General features: G+C 55.6%; 1 protein-coding gene across 12 annotated transcripts in view; it reads right to left on the minus strand.

Annotated features, from left to right (window-relative positions):
• LOC109682252 (receptor-type tyrosine-protein phosphatase V-like) overlaps positions 1 to 16,741 on the minus strand; it is a 23,836-nt gene continuing 7,095 nt past the window's right edge. For 6 of the 12 annotated variants that reach the window (XR_012439043.1, XR_012439046.1, XR_012439044.1 and 3 more), the window contains 30 exons: positions 16,482 to 16,530; positions 16,042 to 16,314; positions 15,132 to 15,845; positions 14,049 to 14,303; positions 13,702 to 13,947; positions 13,271 to 13,546; positions 12,063 to 12,335; positions 11,191 to 11,454; positions 10,704 to 10,970; positions 10,163 to 10,444; positions 9,719 to 9,859; positions 9,274 to 9,484; positions 8,706 to 8,773; positions 7,248 to 7,374; positions 7,124 to 7,171; positions 5,822 to 5,915; positions 5,555 to 5,645; positions 5,371 to 5,447; positions 4,456 to 4,590; positions 3,696 to 3,818; positions 2,947 to 3,107; positions 2,702 to 2,837; positions 2,313 to 2,380; positions 2,075 to 2,162; positions 1,921 to 1,999; positions 1,779 to 1,840; positions 1,505 to 1,633; positions 1,215 to 1,364; positions 558 to 1,125; positions 2 to 329 (listed from right to left, as the gene is read on the minus strand). Coding sequence is in view for 2 of the 12 variants with exons in the window: in XM_074048639.1 (XP_073904740.1) it covers positions 270 to 329; positions 558 to 693; positions 962 to 1,125; positions 1,215 to 1,364; positions 1,505 to 1,633; positions 1,779 to 1,840; positions 1,921 to 1,999; positions 2,075 to 2,162; positions 2,313 to 2,380; positions 2,702 to 2,837; positions 2,947 to 3,107; positions 3,696 to 3,818; positions 4,456 to 4,590; positions 5,371 to 5,447; positions 5,555 to 5,645; positions 5,822 to 5,915; positions 7,124 to 7,171; positions 7,248 to 7,374; positions 8,706 to 8,773; positions 9,274 to 9,484; positions 9,719 to 9,859; positions 10,163 to 10,444; positions 10,704 to 10,970; positions 11,191 to 11,454; positions 12,063 to 12,335; positions 13,271 to 13,546; positions 13,702 to 13,947; positions 14,049 to 14,303; positions 15,132 to 15,845; positions 16,042 to 16,314; positions 16,482 to 16,530 (5,247 nt within the window). In the remaining 10 variants the exon portion in view is untranslated. Of the gene's footprint in view, positions 330 to 557; positions 1,126 to 1,214; positions 1,365 to 1,504; positions 1,634 to 1,778; positions 1,841 to 1,920; positions 2,000 to 2,074; positions 2,163 to 2,312; positions 2,381 to 2,701; positions 2,860 to 2,946; positions 3,108 to 3,695; positions 3,819 to 4,455; positions 4,591 to 5,370; positions 5,448 to 5,554; positions 5,646 to 5,821; positions 5,916 to 7,123; positions 7,172 to 7,247; positions 7,375 to 8,705; positions 8,774 to 9,273; positions 9,485 to 9,718; positions 9,860 to 10,162; positions 10,445 to 10,703; positions 10,971 to 11,190; positions 11,455 to 12,062; positions 12,336 to 13,270; positions 13,547 to 13,701; positions 13,948 to 14,048; positions 14,304 to 15,131; positions 15,846 to 16,041; positions 16,315 to 16,481; positions 16,531 to 16,741 lie in introns of those variants that run through there. The other 6 variants (XR_012439050.1, XR_012439049.1, XM_074048639.1 and 3 more) reach the window with 6 other exon arrangements.

Raw genomic sequence — 16,741 nt, forward strand, 5'->3', positions numbered from 1 at the left:
GGAGGCCTGAGGAAACATCAACAGCTTGCCAGCTAAGGGTCATCTAGGTTAGCCATACTCCATACCCAGCTCCCATCCCTGCCCTGTCTGTCCACAGGACCCATGCTGCAGGATGGACAGACAGAACACAGCTTCAGACTTGACCACATGTCTTTATTTCCCGACTGTACCCTCTCACAGTTCTGTGGAAGCTGCCTTCCCAGGGAAGCCAGGCCTAGGTGGACTTGTTGGGGCCATCCCTGCCTGGCAGGGCATGGCCACTCCTGGATTCAGGGCAGCCCATCCACCAGAGCGCTGTTCAGACAATTGTAGAGGTAGATATACTGCTCCTGGGGGTAGACATGGATAAGAAACTTCACCCTGCCTGCCCAAACCTGACAGAGAAGGGCCCCTTGTGCCAACTAACCCCTGGGGCTCCAGCTGGGCAAGAGCATAGTGGTGCACAGTGCCACCTGGTGGCTACCCTAATGGTGTGGCCCAGAGGTCACCTGCAGCTGGAGCAAAACCTGCTTTGTCTCTGGCCCCTTCCCACAGCTGAGCCCCTGGTTGCCTCTCACCAGCGTTGGAGTCATGAGGCCACAGGCTTGTGACTGCTGCAGGGCCACGTTAAAAACATCCACGGAGTACTCAGCCCCTGCCTGCTGCAGCAACTGCTCCATGGCCAGGAAGGTGCCCAGCTGGGTCACGCCTTTGCTGCAATTGACCTAGAGTTGGATGGGGCACCTGAAGGTGATGGGGTGGGAGTGTCCAGGGACATGGGGAAACCAAACATGGGTCCAGGGACTTGAAAAGGACCCAGGACACTTGGTCAACCAGCCAGGCTGGGTCCAGGGAGGGAGGGAGTAAATTCCAACCATATTCCTGAGGACAGGGCAAGGTGCAGAGAAGATGGGGGCATGGGGAGACTGTGTCTTTTTGACCCATAACCCAAGCAGGGGCAGTGAGATTTGTCCAAAAGCACCTGGAGTAGCTGAGCAGTGTGCCAGGCTTCTTGCTCTTGCCCTGGTAGCAGCACTGGTTCACAGCAGCCAGGAAAGGCAGCAAGGTGGTAACGGGCAGCTCATGCCCAGGTTCCCAGCACGGAAACTGCAGGCGCTGCACCAGCCTCTCTGTCCTGCTCTCCCCCTGGGGCAAAAATGAGGTCAGCATTGATGCCAGGGAGGGCAGAGGGAAGCCAGCACAGACAATCCCTCCCACCCCCCTGCAGCCCATACCTCATGCCCTGTGGCCGCAACACCTGAGGTCACCTGTGTGACCCTGAAGACAGTACAAGGCCAGCCAGCTGTGTTGTTCTCTGCTACCCGGTACACTGTCACCAGGTCTGTGACAACAGGCTGCATCTCTGTTGGCCAGAACTCCTGTAGCTGGGACCAAATTGGGAACGGCTGCTCAGGTTGCTTCCTAAGGCCTCTGCCCATGTCCTGGTCAAACAGCATCACACATTCCTCCCACCCCTGCCCCAACTCCTGCAGCCGTCCGTTCTCTATCCCTCCTCTCCCCTCACCTTCTCCTGGGCATTAGGTGGGCACAGGGAGACCAGCACATGGGCCCCATGCTCCCACACCAGCTCCCAGAGCTCCTCTGGCCCCGCAGGGCCGGTCAGCACCACATGGTCACGGCCAAAAGGTCCACCCTGCAGAGCACAGTCCATTGGCTCCAAGGACTGAGGTGTCCCTTGCCCATCCCATAGTTCTAGGAGCCTCCAATGCCCCAGTCCCCGCCAGGGAAGCCCACATGGTCTCAGGGCAAGCAACAAGTTTGCTGCTGTATCAGCTCACAGGGAAGAGCCAGGCTTCAGGCATATCACCATCAGGGCTCTCCTGCACCTGAGAACAATCATCTGTGGGAAGATGGTGAGGGTGAGGCTGCCAGACATGCTCAAGCCCCCTCCCAACCCCCACAGTACCCAGGGAGACTCACAGAAGAGAGTGTTATCCTGCTCATAGCCAGGAGGGGGTGTCAAAGAGCCAGCTTCATCTTTGATTGCCTGCAGCAGGAGCTGGAAAGGAGATGGGCACCCTGAAGCCAAGCTGGGGAAAGATGCCCTCCTTTGTCATCTACTCCTGAAGCATACCTTGTACTCCTTCAAGAAGCCAGCATTGGCATTGGCTGCCCTCTTGGCACACGCCTGTGCAAAGTTCATCACAGAGATGGGCCCAGACCTGGGGGAATGATAGAGAAGGGAGAAGACATGGGATTGCTGGCTGCTACTTCCAGGCTTCTCTGCTGGTAGACAGGAGCCAGGAGCCTGTTGGTGGGAAGGCACAGGGCACCAGCTCCCACCTTCAGGGCCCAAGGGCAGCTGGACTTACTCCAGGGTGTCAGAGGGCCCTTTCAGAATCTTGTTCAGCAGACAGTTATGCAGGAAGACATACTGGCTCTGGTGGGGGAAGAGAGGATGTCAGCCTGCTGAGTGGCCTTGGTCTAGCAAGCAAAGCAGGGATGCAGCAGGAGGGATGAGGGAGCCATTTGGGAACTCCCCTAAACTGTCCCACAGATGTGGAAGCTGGCAGGAGCCAGTCCTCTCCTTTTACAGAAAGGAAAACAGCAGCCCAGGGAGGATGGTGGCACTGTGGAACCCCTCACCAAAGCATGCTGCTATGATCTCCTCTGACGTTGGGGCCCTGAGGCCCTGAGGCCATCTATTCCCCTACCACTCCTTGGGGTCCAAGCTGCCCAGCCAGCATGCTGAGGCCCTCACCGGCGTCTGGATCATGAGAGGCCGGTTCAGCCGGAGCACGTACACAGCATGGAACACATCCACCACCTGCTCCTCCTCCAGCTGTTGCAGCAGCCTCAGGAGGGCCACGAAGGTGCCAGTCCGGCCCACGCCCGCACTGTGGGGATAGCCCTGGGGGACTGAGTGGGGAAAGCGTCCACAGTCCCAAAGCCCCCTCCCCATTCAGGCCAGACAGGGGCCTCCACCCCACCCCCACCTGCCCTCACCTGCAGTGCACCAGGATGGGCCCCATGCCTTGGATGGTCCTCGCCTGCTCCTGTACCAGTTCCACAAAGGTGAGCAGGGAGCTGGGGGCCTCGGGGATGCTGTGATCTGGCCAGGTTGTGAACTGCAGCTGCTTCACCCTCCGCTGTTTATTCTGGGCGCCCTGAGGATGGGTAGGATGGAGCAGACAGGAACCATGCTGCTGCCCCTTGTCTTCCAAACCCCAGGGATCCTGGCTTAGCCCTGAAACATCCCTCTCCAGCTCTCTGAGGGGAGGCTGCCTCCCCTCCCCCACATTGTGTGCTCTTGGAGGGCAGCAGCTATGTCCCCAACACCAGTCTGGATTTTGCCTGCATCCTTGATTTCTCTTCTGCCCTCCTGAGTAACCTCTGCTTACAGAGGGGGCCCAGGCAGAGGGGCAATTCCAGTTCCTGGCTTTTTCCTGTCCCAGAATGTTCCAGGCTAACAAGTCAACCAGGTAATGGGGTGAGCAGGGAGCCCCGAGCTGAGGTGCAAGGTGGGGGGGTCAGGAACCATTGCTCCTTGCTCCCCTCTGCCTTTGCCTGGCTGGATGGCCTGTGATCAGCCCATGACCTCTGTGCTGCCCTACCCCTTTCCTAACCACCCACTTGCCTGGGTGTGTAATCCTCAGCAGGAAGGGGACCATGGGGACCCTGGAGGTGGGACAACCTTCTCAGGGAGTCTCAGCCCTAAGGCCCATCATACCCTCCCTGCCCCTTGGGGTGCATACATGCTCCATCTGGAATTCCCTCTTGGTCCACTCATCCTCAGGTTCCTCAGCCAGGAGGCGGATGGTAAGGTGGCCGTGGGTGATCGGGGTGGAGTCAACTGGCCAGTAATGCTCACATAGCACCTAGGGTCAGAGGGAAGGGGGGAGGTGGTTATGGACCCAGCCCTGTAACTTCCACCCCCTACCTTCTTCATCCCAATTCTCCCCACCCATTGTTTTGGTCCTTGCCATCCTGATGAAGTTCTGCCATCTGTCCCCTGGCTGGCTTCCAGCACCCTCATCCCTGGACCCTTATAGGACCCCCGGGGCTCTAGGTTAGCTTTGGCACCTTTAGAAAACCAGGTGGTCCTAATTTAGGGGCTTTCTGCCTTTGCCATGCTGACCCAGACAAGGACAAGCTCGGCAGCCTCTCTCTCTCCAGGCCGGCCCTGCACAGGGCACAGACGAGACATCCTCCAGGCTCATGGAGAAAGGAGTCAGGGTGCCTCTCCTTCCCCATCCTTCTCTACCCCATTCCCCTTCTCTGCCTAGAGTAAGAGGCCAGTGGAAACCGAGTAAAGCTGGGAGCTTGCGTTCTTGGTCCCTCCCCCTGCCTCCCCATCCTGGGTGACCCTGGGGACCCCCCAACCAACCCCCACACCTGATTGGCCTCACTCCTGTCTGCCCCACTGTCCCTGATAGACGGTAACAAGGGGCCATTCCTGCAAGGAGAACCTGCGCCACCTGGCGGCCATATTGGGAACCTGCAGGGCACACTCACCCTCCCGTTCTCCATGCCCACAGTGAGCATGACGATGAGGTGGACCTGCTGCTCCCACACCAGCCGCCAGAAGTCCTCCAGCGTTTTCTTGAGAGGCCCCTGGGTGGCAATGAATTCCTGTGGATGGGTGTAGCCCTAAGGAGTGGGAGCAGAGGGAGGAACATGTTCACAGGTGACGCTGTGGCCCCTGGTCTCTACCAAACCTACAGGAATGGCAACGACCCTATGCTCTCCAGGAGCAAGAACACTGTGTATGTGCTCACACACATGCAGAAGCGGGAACGCAACTGTACACTAAGAGCTCCAAGCAGGAGGGCGATTTCCGGGGCACTGCTGCCACCTGTGCTCCACCTCAAAGGGGGGACAAGAGCCACCCTGAAAATAACAAGACCCTGATGTGCCAGCACTAGTTCCCCCAGCCCACCCTCCTCACCAGCCCAATGGCCTTCCTAAAACCAAACTCTGCCTTTCTTCCACACTCACAGTCCACGCTTCCGTGGTTCCCCATTGACCACCAAATAGAATTCAAAGCCCTCAGTCTGACAACCAAGGTCCTCCTTCCTCCAGCCCTGGTTTGCCTTTCCCAGCTTGGCTCCCACTGCCCGCCCCCTCTCCCCCTCCCCCCTGCATTCCACTGGCAACACACTCACACTCACACACACATACATGCACACACGTGCACACACGCACACACCCCCCATGTGCTCCTTTGAAGGTATGAACATGGCTAACTCAGCTCTGCCTCCTAGGGGCCCATCTCAGAACCTGGCACACAGGGGACCTTCAAAAAGACCTATCGGATGGACCTAAAGAAGCGTGACCTGGTTATCTTCACAGGCAGTGGTTACACCCAGAGAGGACATCGTGTCCTGAGCAGACACACCCACAACAGCCCTGCCTGCCTGTGGCCCTTACTGGGATGAAGTTGGCGTTGATGTAGTCAGAATGGGGCTCTCCCGCCAGCTGAGTCAGCCTGACCCTGGAGTGGTCATCTGCAGAGGGTAGAAGCGGTGTGCTCAGTACCCGGACACAGGCAGTCCCTCCTCCAGGCCAAACCTTGGCCTTCTGCCCGTGACCTCCCCATGCTCCCAGCACTCACAGGGTAGCACGTGTGGGTAGCGGTTCTTGGTGGTGTTGGCAGGGTGTTCGGCCTCCAACCTGGGCTGCTCCCTGCCCACCTCCTTCAGTTCCTGCAGGGATGGGGCAGAACTGGTTATAAAGCACACCCAACTTACCCCACCGCAGATGAGTGACAGGTGGTGAGAGCATGGCTGGAAGGTAGATCCAGCTCTGCCTAGATGCCCCACACACGCACACACACAGGGAAGCCTCCCTCCTCTGAGCATAAGGACCGTGCAGGCCTCACCTCAAACTCTTGAAAGAAAGCCTGGTGCTCATGAGCGCTCTTGGCCTCATAGTTCTGCCGGAAGCTGTGGACAGTGATGGGCCGGTGGGTCCGCCTGGTGGGAGAGGGAAGGAATTGGCCCCCAGCTGAGAGTGTGCAGTCCTGCCATGCCCTCCGCTGGGTGACAGGTGCAGAGCTGTCTCTACAGCCTAATCACAGGGTGTGGGGAGGGGGCTGTTGGTCATGCAGACCCTGGTCTCCACCCCCAGTGTGGAGCAGTATGTTTTTTAAGTGGCTCCTCCAATGCCCAGGCTGGGCAGCAAATCAGAAAGGAAGGAAGGAAAGGAGAGAGGGCGATGGGGCAGGAGCTACATATGAATGCACACACCAGTCTTTAAAACTCCTCATGGGCCCCTGAAGAGGACTTCTGTGCACAGCCAAGTCCCAGTTAATGTCAATTCAACAGGAAGTCAGTATGGGGCAAAGAGATTTGGTCTGTTATCATCCAGGTGGTTAGTCAGGAAGGAAGGACTGGAGTAAGTGAAGGTGGTGGCTAATCGTGTATGCCAACCTGGCTGGGCCACAGCACTGATATATGGCTACACATTATTATAAATATTGCTGTGAAGGTGTTTTTTGGATGAGAGTAGCATTTCAACTGGTTGAGCATAAGTAAAGCATGACTCCCTTATGTAGGTGGGCCTTATCCAATCAGTTGAAGGCTTTAGTAAAACAAAGATTGGCCTCCTCTGAGTAAGAGGAATTCTGCTAGCAGATGCCTTCAGATCTCTGCTACCCCATCAGCTTTTGGATTTACCAAGCAGCACCCTCACATCAGCCTTTTCTTTGGCAGTACTAGGGTTAAACTCAGGGCCTTATGCTTACTAGGCTCCACCTCTTGATCCACACAGCCAGTTGTTTGAGATAGGATCTCAGTATGCAGCTCAGCCTGGCCTCTAACTCTCAGGCCTCCTGCCTCATCCTCTGGGATAACAGGCCTGTGCCACCATACTCCACACAAGCCAATTCTTTAGACTAAATTTCTCCCATCCCCGCCCTGTTGGTCCTACTTCTCTGACAGTCTCAACTTATATGGTGAGTGTGAAGGAGGAAGAGGAGGGAGAGAGAGGCAGAGCTGTTGAAAGCCTTTGAGAAGGGAGGTAGTGGGGGAGAAACAGGAGTCTAGAAGAGACTGGAAAAACAGCAGTCTAGTGTGACTGCACCTGTCTGGGTGCAGTCACAGAGAGGCAGGTTGCAAGAGAGCCTGCCACTGCCACCAGGGCCCATGCTGTTACTGTATCTCCGCCAGGAAAGCACACTTACCGCAGGCCATGGGGCATCAGCTCATGGGAAAAGTCCTTCTCTGCCCTGCTGGAGTGGAGAGGCAAGTGGAAGGCAGTCTTCAGCTGGGCTGGCCTTCCCGGGGGCCCTCTCTCCTCCCACTCACCTCTGCCCCTTCAGCCTCCGCCAACACAGCAGGCTTAGCATGGCACAGACAGTGAGGCCACAGCCAGTTGCAATGCCCACCAGGACTGGCAGGGGCACTGCTGTTGAGGAGACACTGGCCCGGGGCTCTGTGGAGGGCAAGGGAAGGTGTAACATGGTGGCCTTGTCCCACTGACCCTGCAGGCCATGCCAGCCTCTCCTGGACTTGGGTTCTCAGGGTAAAGAATACATGACAACCCTCTGCACCCTGAGAAGTCCCAGATGCATTTGCCAGAGCTGACCAACTGGGAGAAGAGCCAGAAAGCTACCCCTGCCTCCCAGCTCCTAGGTGTACTCCAAAGACCCTACTCCCCTCCCTGACACCATCAAAAAGAACAGGGCAAAAAAAAAAAAAATGTAGAGGCCAGGTGTGGTGGTGCATATTCATAATCCCAGCTACTCAGGAGCAGAGGTAGGAGGATCAAGGTCGAAAGCCAACTGGGTAAAGTTAGCCTGAGACCCTATCTGAAAAACAAACTAAAAACAAAAGGGTTGGGGGTGTGGTTTGAGTGGTAGAGCACCTGCCTAGCAGTCCCCCATGCTGTCAAAAAAAAAAAAAAGTTAAACATCTCAAGTTTGGGGGGGTAGGGGTGTTTTGTTTGTTTTGTTTTTTGAGACAGGGTCTCACTTTGTAGCCAGGCTGGACTTGAACTTGCTATGTCATTCCTGCTGTCCTCAAACTCATGAGCCATCTCCTGCTTTCACCTCTTGAGTGCTGGTTGTACAGGTAAGTACCATATCTGGCCTAAGTAACTTCTAAGTTAGTATCTTAAAACAATAACATTTTAGATACCTTGGTTTAAATAAGATGCTCCAAAAATTAATTACCTCTTTCTCTTTACCTTTTCTTTTTATTCATATGTGCTTCTCTTTACCTTTTTAACATAGCTACTAGGAATTTTTTGTTATTGTTACTTTGTTTTTGAGGAAACAAACTTATGTAGCCCAGGTTGGCCCTGAACTCATGATCCTCCTGCCTCCAGCCTCCCCAGTACTGGGATTATAGGCATGTACCACCATGCCCAGATCTACTAGAAAATTCTAAATTTCATATGTGGTTTAGCTCACATTGGTGGCTTGCCTTAGATTCGTACTGGACCATGCTGTTCTAGAACCCAGGTAGCCTGGGACAGCCAGCTGCAGAAGGCAGATGGGAAGGTGGTATGCCTGTGAACAGTGACAATCCCCCTCAGCACCTCTGTCTCTCCCACTGCCCATTCATAGCCCCTAGGCCAGGTATAGTGGTCAGCGCACCTTCATCTTGGGCTCTGGTCCCTATCTCTGCTACATGGCACCTGACTCCCAGGAGCCTAAGCTCAGCTCCTCCCACTGCCAATTGAGGATGAACCTCCAAAGAGAGGTCCCAGCACCCTTCTCCCTCCAGGGACCAGCTGGTGCCCTAGCCATGTGCCCACCCTACCTGAGAAGGCCGAGAAGGAGATAATGGTCTCAGAAGCACTGAACCTGGTGAAGGCTGCAACACTGAACCTGGGACAGAGAAGCAGGACGTCTGCTGGGGAGGGGCTGGCAAATAAGGCAAAACCTCTCCCAGGATGTGAGACCTCCATCAATGGATGCTCAAGTAGAGGAAGCTTCACTGCTTCCCTTATTTAGAGGCTGTGATCCTGCTTCCTATACTGTAGAGCAAAGTACCTCGGCTTCTCCTCCCTCTTCCCTGCCCTGTTTGTTTTGAGAGCAAGAAGCCTCTTGAAATGTGTACCTGGATAGCCTTGAAATTGCCCTGGCAAACCTAAGCAACCCACCCCCCATTTCTTATTGAAAACAACAACAAACAAAAAAGAAAACCCGTAACAGATGAGTGTTCCCTTTTTGCCCTCCCTGTCAGGACACCCAGTCAAAAATAATTCTGCTGGCCCTTAGGGATTAGTGCAGGCATTCTCTTTGTGAGTCCATCTAGATCTGTTGTTGAGAGATTGTGTAAAAACCCATAAGTGATGGCCCCCCTTCCTGTCCACCTCAGCCCTCACCTGTACTGAGAGCCTGGCTTCAGCTGCCCATTACATATTTCCTGGGTATGGCCACAGTCCTCCGTACCCATGGGTACTGTCCAGGATCTTGGCACTGCCCAGGGCCCTGGGTAGAAGGGGTTGGGCAGCAGGATGGCCAGGTAGGAGTCTTGTCCCCTGAAGTAGTGATCGAACCATGTGTGGTTGATGGCTTCCTGGGAGGGATGCACCACTGGGGGAGAAATGGGAAGGGAGGGGCAGGATAAGGTGATTGGTGAGTCATGCATAGCCTTGCGCCCCACCACCAGGGGCTACCCCAACGCAATCCAACACCAGCCCCATCCTCAAGAATGGTCCGGGGAGTCCTTAGCAGCTACAAGACTGATGTCGGCTTTTCATCTTAACAGTCTCAGCTCTGCCAGGCAATAACCAGGCTCTCCCCACCCCTCCTGAGCCCAGGACTCACGTGACATGTTGGTGGTGGCAATGACACCATACCACTGGATCCGCCCATCATCCTTCCCAAACATACCCCGTGTGATCATCACCCCCATTCCTGACTCTGGCTCCAGCTGGGGGGCTGCAGCTAGCTCTGGAGGATGCCAGGCTGGGGATGGAGCGGAGGAAAAATGAGACAATTGGCAATCAGTCTTCCAGAGCAGAAACCATGCCTTCCTGTCCCCAGAACCTCTCACAGGGCCTGGCAGCAAATGGCTAATGGACAATTAAATAAAGACAGGAAGTTTCCTGGGCTAGGGTGCCATGGCTCAAAAGTATGGAATCAAGCTAACATGATCAGAGCTAGAGGAAAGGGCTGAGCTTGGGAATGGGAGAGCCCCAGGGGCCAGGTCCAGCCCTGGGACAATCCCATGTGGGCAATGACAGAGAGAGACCAGCAGAAAGGGCCTACCCTCGGCAGAAGTAGTGCACACCAGGGAGACGGCCCTACTCTGCAGGCCGTTCCTGCCCAGTGCAGTGAGACTGAGACGGTAGGAGGTGGCGGGCACCAGGTTGGGCAAGAGGAGAGCATCCTCAGAGGTGTTGGCCTGGAACACGAGGCGAGCAGCTCCTCCCGCTGCCAGCTTCTCTGCCACCACCAGACAGGCATCCACGTCTCCGGAGGGCCTCGACCAGTTCAGAGCCAGGTAGGTGGCCTCAGGCTGGCACTGTACGTCCTCCACAGGGCCAGGTTCTGTGGGAAGTGAAGGCTGTGCTTCGTGTGGGGGTCAATGCACCCCAAGAAGACAGTACTGGGTCTGGAGGGGGTCTCAAAACCAGCAGGTGCAATGGACCAACATTTATGCTTATGGAAGGCGCCTCAGCCACAGGGAGAAACAGCTTGTCTTTGGGCCATCACCCCAAATGATAATCCAGGGAAGGGGTGGGTGCCACATCTACCTGCAAGGTGCAGGTGGCTCTCAGCACTTCTTCCCTTCCTCCCACAGACATACCTATGGGCAGCACCACAGGGTGAGTAGAGGCCTGGAGCGGCCCTGCCTGGCACAGCACTGACAGTGAGAGGTTGTGTCCTGGCGTGAGGTCCCTCAGCATGAGGTGAGCTTGGCCTAGCACCAGGGGCTGCACCCAGGTGGGGTGCCCAGCCTCTGAGAGTTGGGCGTGGCATGTCCCCTGCCCCATGGGGCCACTGACCCAGGCCAGGTTGACCACAGCGCTGCCCGCCTGCATTGACACCAACACCTCATTGGGAATGAGTGGGGCTGTGAAGAGAAGGGGAACAGGTCAGCCAGGTTCCAGACTCTGGTCCTAAGAGTCCCACTGGGTACCAGGGGCTCACTGATCTCCCGCAGTGTCCTCGGTAGGGAGGTGATAAATGGACTAAAGTGCGGCTAGCATGCCATTGAGGGAGGAACCCAGGGGTTTCCGAGGCTGCCTTTGCCACTGCTCCTCCCCTTGCTGCCTTTCCCACACTCCACTCACAGGTCCAGCCAGAGACGTTGGCTGCTGCCGTGCGGAAGGGCCCAGCCCGTGAGACTACCTCCACCTCGTACTTGGTGCCCGGAGTCAGAGCCGAAAAGCTCATGCTGTCCACCTTGGCCCCCACGGTGCTGGTGGCTATCTGGGTGCCTGCCTGGTACAAGATCATCTGGTACCTGTCCCTGCCCCCAGAAGCATGGATCCAGGATGCCCGGAGCTGGGTGGTGCCTTCACTGGTTACATTTACCAGAGGAGGCGCAAGGGGGGCTGCAGAAGAGCAAGGTATGGGGGGATGGACAGGAAGGAAGAAAAGTATCCAAATTCAATATCTAGTTTTTCCTGCCCAGAAAGCTCCCCCCACTACTCCCTCGATCCTTGGCCCAGGCAAGAAACTCCCAGGAGAAAGGGGTTCAGGGCAGCAAGTGAGCCCACGACTCAACTCTGAAGCGGGTCCCAGGCAGTGGGGGGCATGCTCAGACTGGGTTAAACGTGAGAGAACACAGGTGGGACACTCAGCAAGGTGCCCAGTGAGCATTCGCTATGACTGTTGTCATTAACAGCTCACAGCCCAGGCTGATCTAGCAGTGGGGTTCAGGCTAGGTGCCTACAGCTACCCACCTCCATGCTTCTGGGTAACAGGGAGCATGGAGAATGGCATGCCCATGGCGGTTGCACAAGTGAGAAAACTCCTGGCTCTGCCCACCGTCTAGAATGTCAGAAGGGCTCTCTGTAAGGCGACAGGGGTTTCCTGGTGTCTAGGGATCAGGGGATAGTCACAGGCTGGGACATACCCACAGTCAGCCCAGCTGACACAGAGAGTCCAAGGGAGACATGAAACCCCTGGAAGTCCAAAGGGCCATGGTCAGAGCACTCACGTGTCCAGCCTGTGGCATTGACGCTGCTGCTCTCCTCTGACCCCTGCAGGGTACCCAGCTGCACCAGAAACTCAGAACCTGGGGCCAGCTGGGCCCAGGAGAAGTTCTGGGCCTCAGGGGCCAGGGTTTCCTTGCTTTCCAGAGCCAGAGGCCTCAGGCTATAAAGTCGAAGCTGGAAGCCATCCCTGCCACCAGGTGGAAGACTCCAGGAAGCCCTCAGGACAGGAGGCTGTGTGGCAAACCCCAGGCTCAGGTTGGCAGGGGGAGCAGGACCTTGGAGGACAGGAAGAGAAAGATTTGGAATGACCTGGATTACTACCTCTCCTTTCCCAAACAAGCTCCACAGCCTCCCAGTCTAAAGATCCAGCTTCCATGGGGCTCAAAGCCCACTCCCCTTGCTTTCCCAGAAGAACCTTTCACAGAGCCACTGGCCAATGTCTGCCTTTTGCCCAATGTCAGACACTACTCTTTCACCACACCCAGTGAGACACCTGCTCTCTTGCATCCCTCAGGGCCTTGCCTCCAGCCTATCAGCTGACATTCAGCTCCGGCAAGGTCTCAGTCTGTCTGTCTCTGGCCTATGGGCCTTGGTGCATGCTTATCCCCTGCTAAATCCCCTTACCCATCCTACCCAGCCCCCAGGCTTCTCATTCAACTCATTCTTCTCTGAGAACCCCACTCTGACTCCCTAAATAGGTATCCCTTCTGTGAGCTCAAAAAAATCAGATGGATCCACATAAAATCCCCAAGAGTCAGCCATTTTAACTTATAAGAATGTAGTTTCCTGTGATTCAAGGTAAGACATCATGCATATTCCTACCAAGCCATTTATATTTATTACAATATGATATATAAAATCTCATATTTTATAGGTATGTAAACAATGTTTGTCAACCCTGCTTTCTAAACTGTTTTGTTCATAATATCTAGCATCAATGTCTAATCCCATATCTAGAAAAGGGGAGGGATTAATTAAATACTTATTGGAAGGATAGATGGGTGAATGGATGGATGGATAGATAGATGAGTAGGTACCTGGATGGGTGGGTACATGGATGGTAGGAAATGCTACCAAACAGATTTATAAAAGGTCTCACCTTGAACTCATGGCCCTCTGAGTCAAGAATATGGCACACAGAAGGACAGAGAGTAGAGGTCCCCGCCCGCCGCCCTGCACTGGCCTCCTAGAAGCAGAGCCAGGAACTCACGGGTACAAGTGTGGATCCTTTGGATGCTGGAACTGAGGTTCCCAGCCCAGGCCCATGCTGACATGGTGTAGCAGGAGCCAGGCACCAGACCCCTCAGAGTCAGGCTGGAATTGTCTGGACCCACATCAACAAGGCTGACCAGGGACCTCTGGCTGCCCTCCTGATGCCAGGTGACCTTGTAGCCTTCCCGCTGCCCTGGTGCTGGGGCCCAGCCAATGGTCAGGTCAGATGGGCTACCCCTGTTGATGAGCTCCAGTGACTGTGGTGCAAGGGGACCTGAAGAGAGGGGCAGTTTGATCAAGGGCCATACGTGTCAATGGCCCTTGATGATCCCTGCCTGGCCCTCCTGAGCTTCTCTCCTACTCTGACTTGTCTCCCCAAGGCAAGGTCTTCCAGTCCCAGGCCTAGGGCACAAAATTTCTGGCACTCACTTGTGTGGCCTGTGACGCTCTGAGTGATTGCTCCCTGAGATGAGGTAATATCCACCCGGTAGCGGGCCCCAGGCACTAGCCCATAGAAGATAACATGGGTGGCACCAGAGGGCACAGAGATGTTTCCTAGGAGGCCTTGGGCACCATCAGCATAGAGCAGTGCCCGCCTCCCAGGCTCCCTGGCAGCTTCCAGACCTTCCAGCTGCAGCTTGGCACTATTGTCCTGCCTGGACTGGGCTGCAGGATCTAGAGAAAAAGTAGGCCCGAGATAGTGAGGACCCAGATGCCTCAAGATGCCAATGCCCCTGGGAAAGACCCTGCCCTGACCTTCCCCAACCCAGACTCACCAGCCAGCCAAGCGCTGGCCTGAGCCCAGGCCTCATAGGGGCCGGCCAGAACCTTCAGCTCCAGAGCATAGTGTCCAGCTGGCAGGGGCCCTGGGAATGTGGCATTTTGGGCCTCAGGGCCCAGAGTGGTGCTCTTCTCCAAGGGCCCACTCAGCTTCAGCAGATAACCATCCCGGGCTCCTGGCCCCACCTTCCAGCTTGCCCAGAGCTCAGGAGGCATGGGAGTCAGCACCAGGTCAAGTGGGGCAGAGGGAACTGAGGACAATGAGACAAATGCTCCTGAAACACCTCAGCAGTGGATGAGAAAAGCCCTACTTCATCTGCACCAGCTGCCTCCTACACACATCATACCGTGCGTCATCCAGATGCTAGTGGCCCCATTGGCCACCTTCCAGATGAATACCAGGATCTGGTAGCTACTATCTAACCAGGGACAACAATAACAGAAATAGAAGACATCACATAATTAAATGTGTGTGCCAACATGATTCTAAGGATTCTATACACAGTATCTCACGCTTAATCCTCGGGCTAGAAGGGAGACCCTATCTTTTAAAGATATAGGAACTAGTGCAGAGCTAGAGGTAGGCAGTTCATCCAGAGATGCCCAGCCAGCAGGTGGCAGAAACAAAACTCAGAACTTAGGCCGCCTGATTTCTCTACTCTTGACCACTGCACAGCAATGCTTCTTGGAGGGAAAATGTGGTGCATGGCAGCAGACACAGCTTTGAAGGCGTCCAGCCAAGGTTAGATCAGCCACCCTCATACCCATATGACCTTGGGTTCTTCCTCTCTCTGCACCTCAGTTACCTCCACTATAATGTATCAGGCTGTCTTGAGAATCGAACAAAACTATACACAGAAAGTGCCGAGCATAGAGACCCCCACCTCCACCAATGATAATCGTTACCTTCACCATCATCCTCTCAGGTGAGCACCAACCACCCACCAAGTGGAGGAGCGTACCCTGCAAGTGTCCAGACGAACTGTGCTCCCTGCCAGCATTTCCTGGCTGATCAGCCAGATGAGAACTGAGTCTCTGCTGTGATCCCTTCCCCTCCACCACCACCCCTAGGCACTCACAGGTCCACTCGGTGGCATTGGGCCCCACCACCCGATGGGGTCCGGCAGCAGCACTAAGTGTCAGCTCATAGGCAGTGCCCGGAGACAGGTGGAAGAAGGTGTGATTTGAGACCCCTCGTCTGACTACGGCAGTGAGGTTGGAGCCACCTAGGAAGTCTGCGAGCACTAGGTGGAGCCAGGCAGCCCCCTGGGAGCTGTTCCAGTAGGCTTGCAGAGCACTGATGCCCAGGGCACGCAGCACCAAATGATCCGGAGGTACAGGTCCTGGACGAAGGGTGGACAGAGCATAGCCAGGTCCAGGAAGAGCCCTGGATTCAGATAATGGCACTAGCTCTGGTGCTAGGGGTCCCAGAAGCATAACCACATTGGGACATGGCTGCCTACTCACTCCCACCTCCTCTGGATTGGTGGCCACCTGGGGCCTTACCCAGATGTCCACCTTACCTGTCCACTGGTAGACGCTGGTCTTTGCTTGAAGATCACCAGCCCAGGTAATAACTTCCAAAACATACTGGCTACCTGGCAAGAGGTTGCCAAAATTGTAAGACAGGGTGCTTGGGGACACAGAGATATTATGAGCCAGTGTTTGGGATTCCAGGTGGTGGAGGAGAAGTTGGTAGCCATCCTGCTCCCCAGGGGCATCACTCCAGAAGGCCTCCAGACTGATGGGGCTTCCGGTGCTGTGGAGCTGCAGGCCTTGGACAATTGATGGGGCTGCAACAGAGGTAGAGAGAAGCATCAAGTTTAGTGCCAAAGGCCTCACCCCTCTGCTTGTGCTTCTAAATAGGCTTCTAGATCAGATTCAGTCCTCACAGACCTGTTGCATTTGACTACCCTCCCCTCAGGGGTAGTCACAACCTGCCCTGACCCCAGGCAGGGTCCCCTCCCCCTCAGCTTGCAGACCTCATACCAGTTTGGGCAGTGACAGTGACAGTAGCATTCTGTCCACAGGGTCGCAGGTCAGTCACTTCCAGCTGGTAGCGACTCCCTGGCACCAAGTCGTGGAACTCAAAACTGGATTCATTGGTATAGGCCAGGAGCTGCTGCCCTTCGGGAGATCCGAGGGGGCTGAGGCGCGTGAGGGAGAGGGCCCGGCCAAACCCACTTGGCTCTGCAGCTGCCCAGCTCAGAAAGAGGCTGGTAGGCTTGCCCTGGCTGCTGATGTTCACGTTCAGAGGTAGGCCTGGAGGAAAGGGGTGAGTTCACAGTCTCCCAATACTCCTTCTGCCCAAAAGAAGGAGAGAAGGCCAAAAACGGACCAGAGCAGAGGCAGGAGCTGGTTTGGAGCCATTAGCCCCGTACCTACTCACTCCTCTTCCTCAGAACCCCTCCCCCACTGAAGACACCTACCTCCACCTTCTGGGTCTGGGCTTCCTTCCAGTGAGTGGCATGTGTATTCCTGTAGGAAAGAGGGGAGAGGAAGAGATAGGCAGAGGCCTTTGGGGTCCAGGTCTCTGGGAAAGCCAGTGGGTCAAGGACAGGATCAGAGAGAAGGCGTCCTGTGTGTCTGACCCCCCCCCCACCACACACACACACACACACACACACACACACACAGCCAAATGAGAGAAGAAGTGGCTCCTGGAGTCACACACACACACAAGGTGCAG

This window comes from Castor canadensis, chromosome 11 (genome assembly GCF_047511655.1).
Source record: "Castor canadensis chromosome 11, mCasCan1.hap1v2, whole genome shotgun sequence".
In the NCBI taxonomy this organism is placed as follows: Eukaryota; Metazoa; Chordata; class Mammalia; order Rodentia; family Castoridae; genus Castor; species Castor canadensis.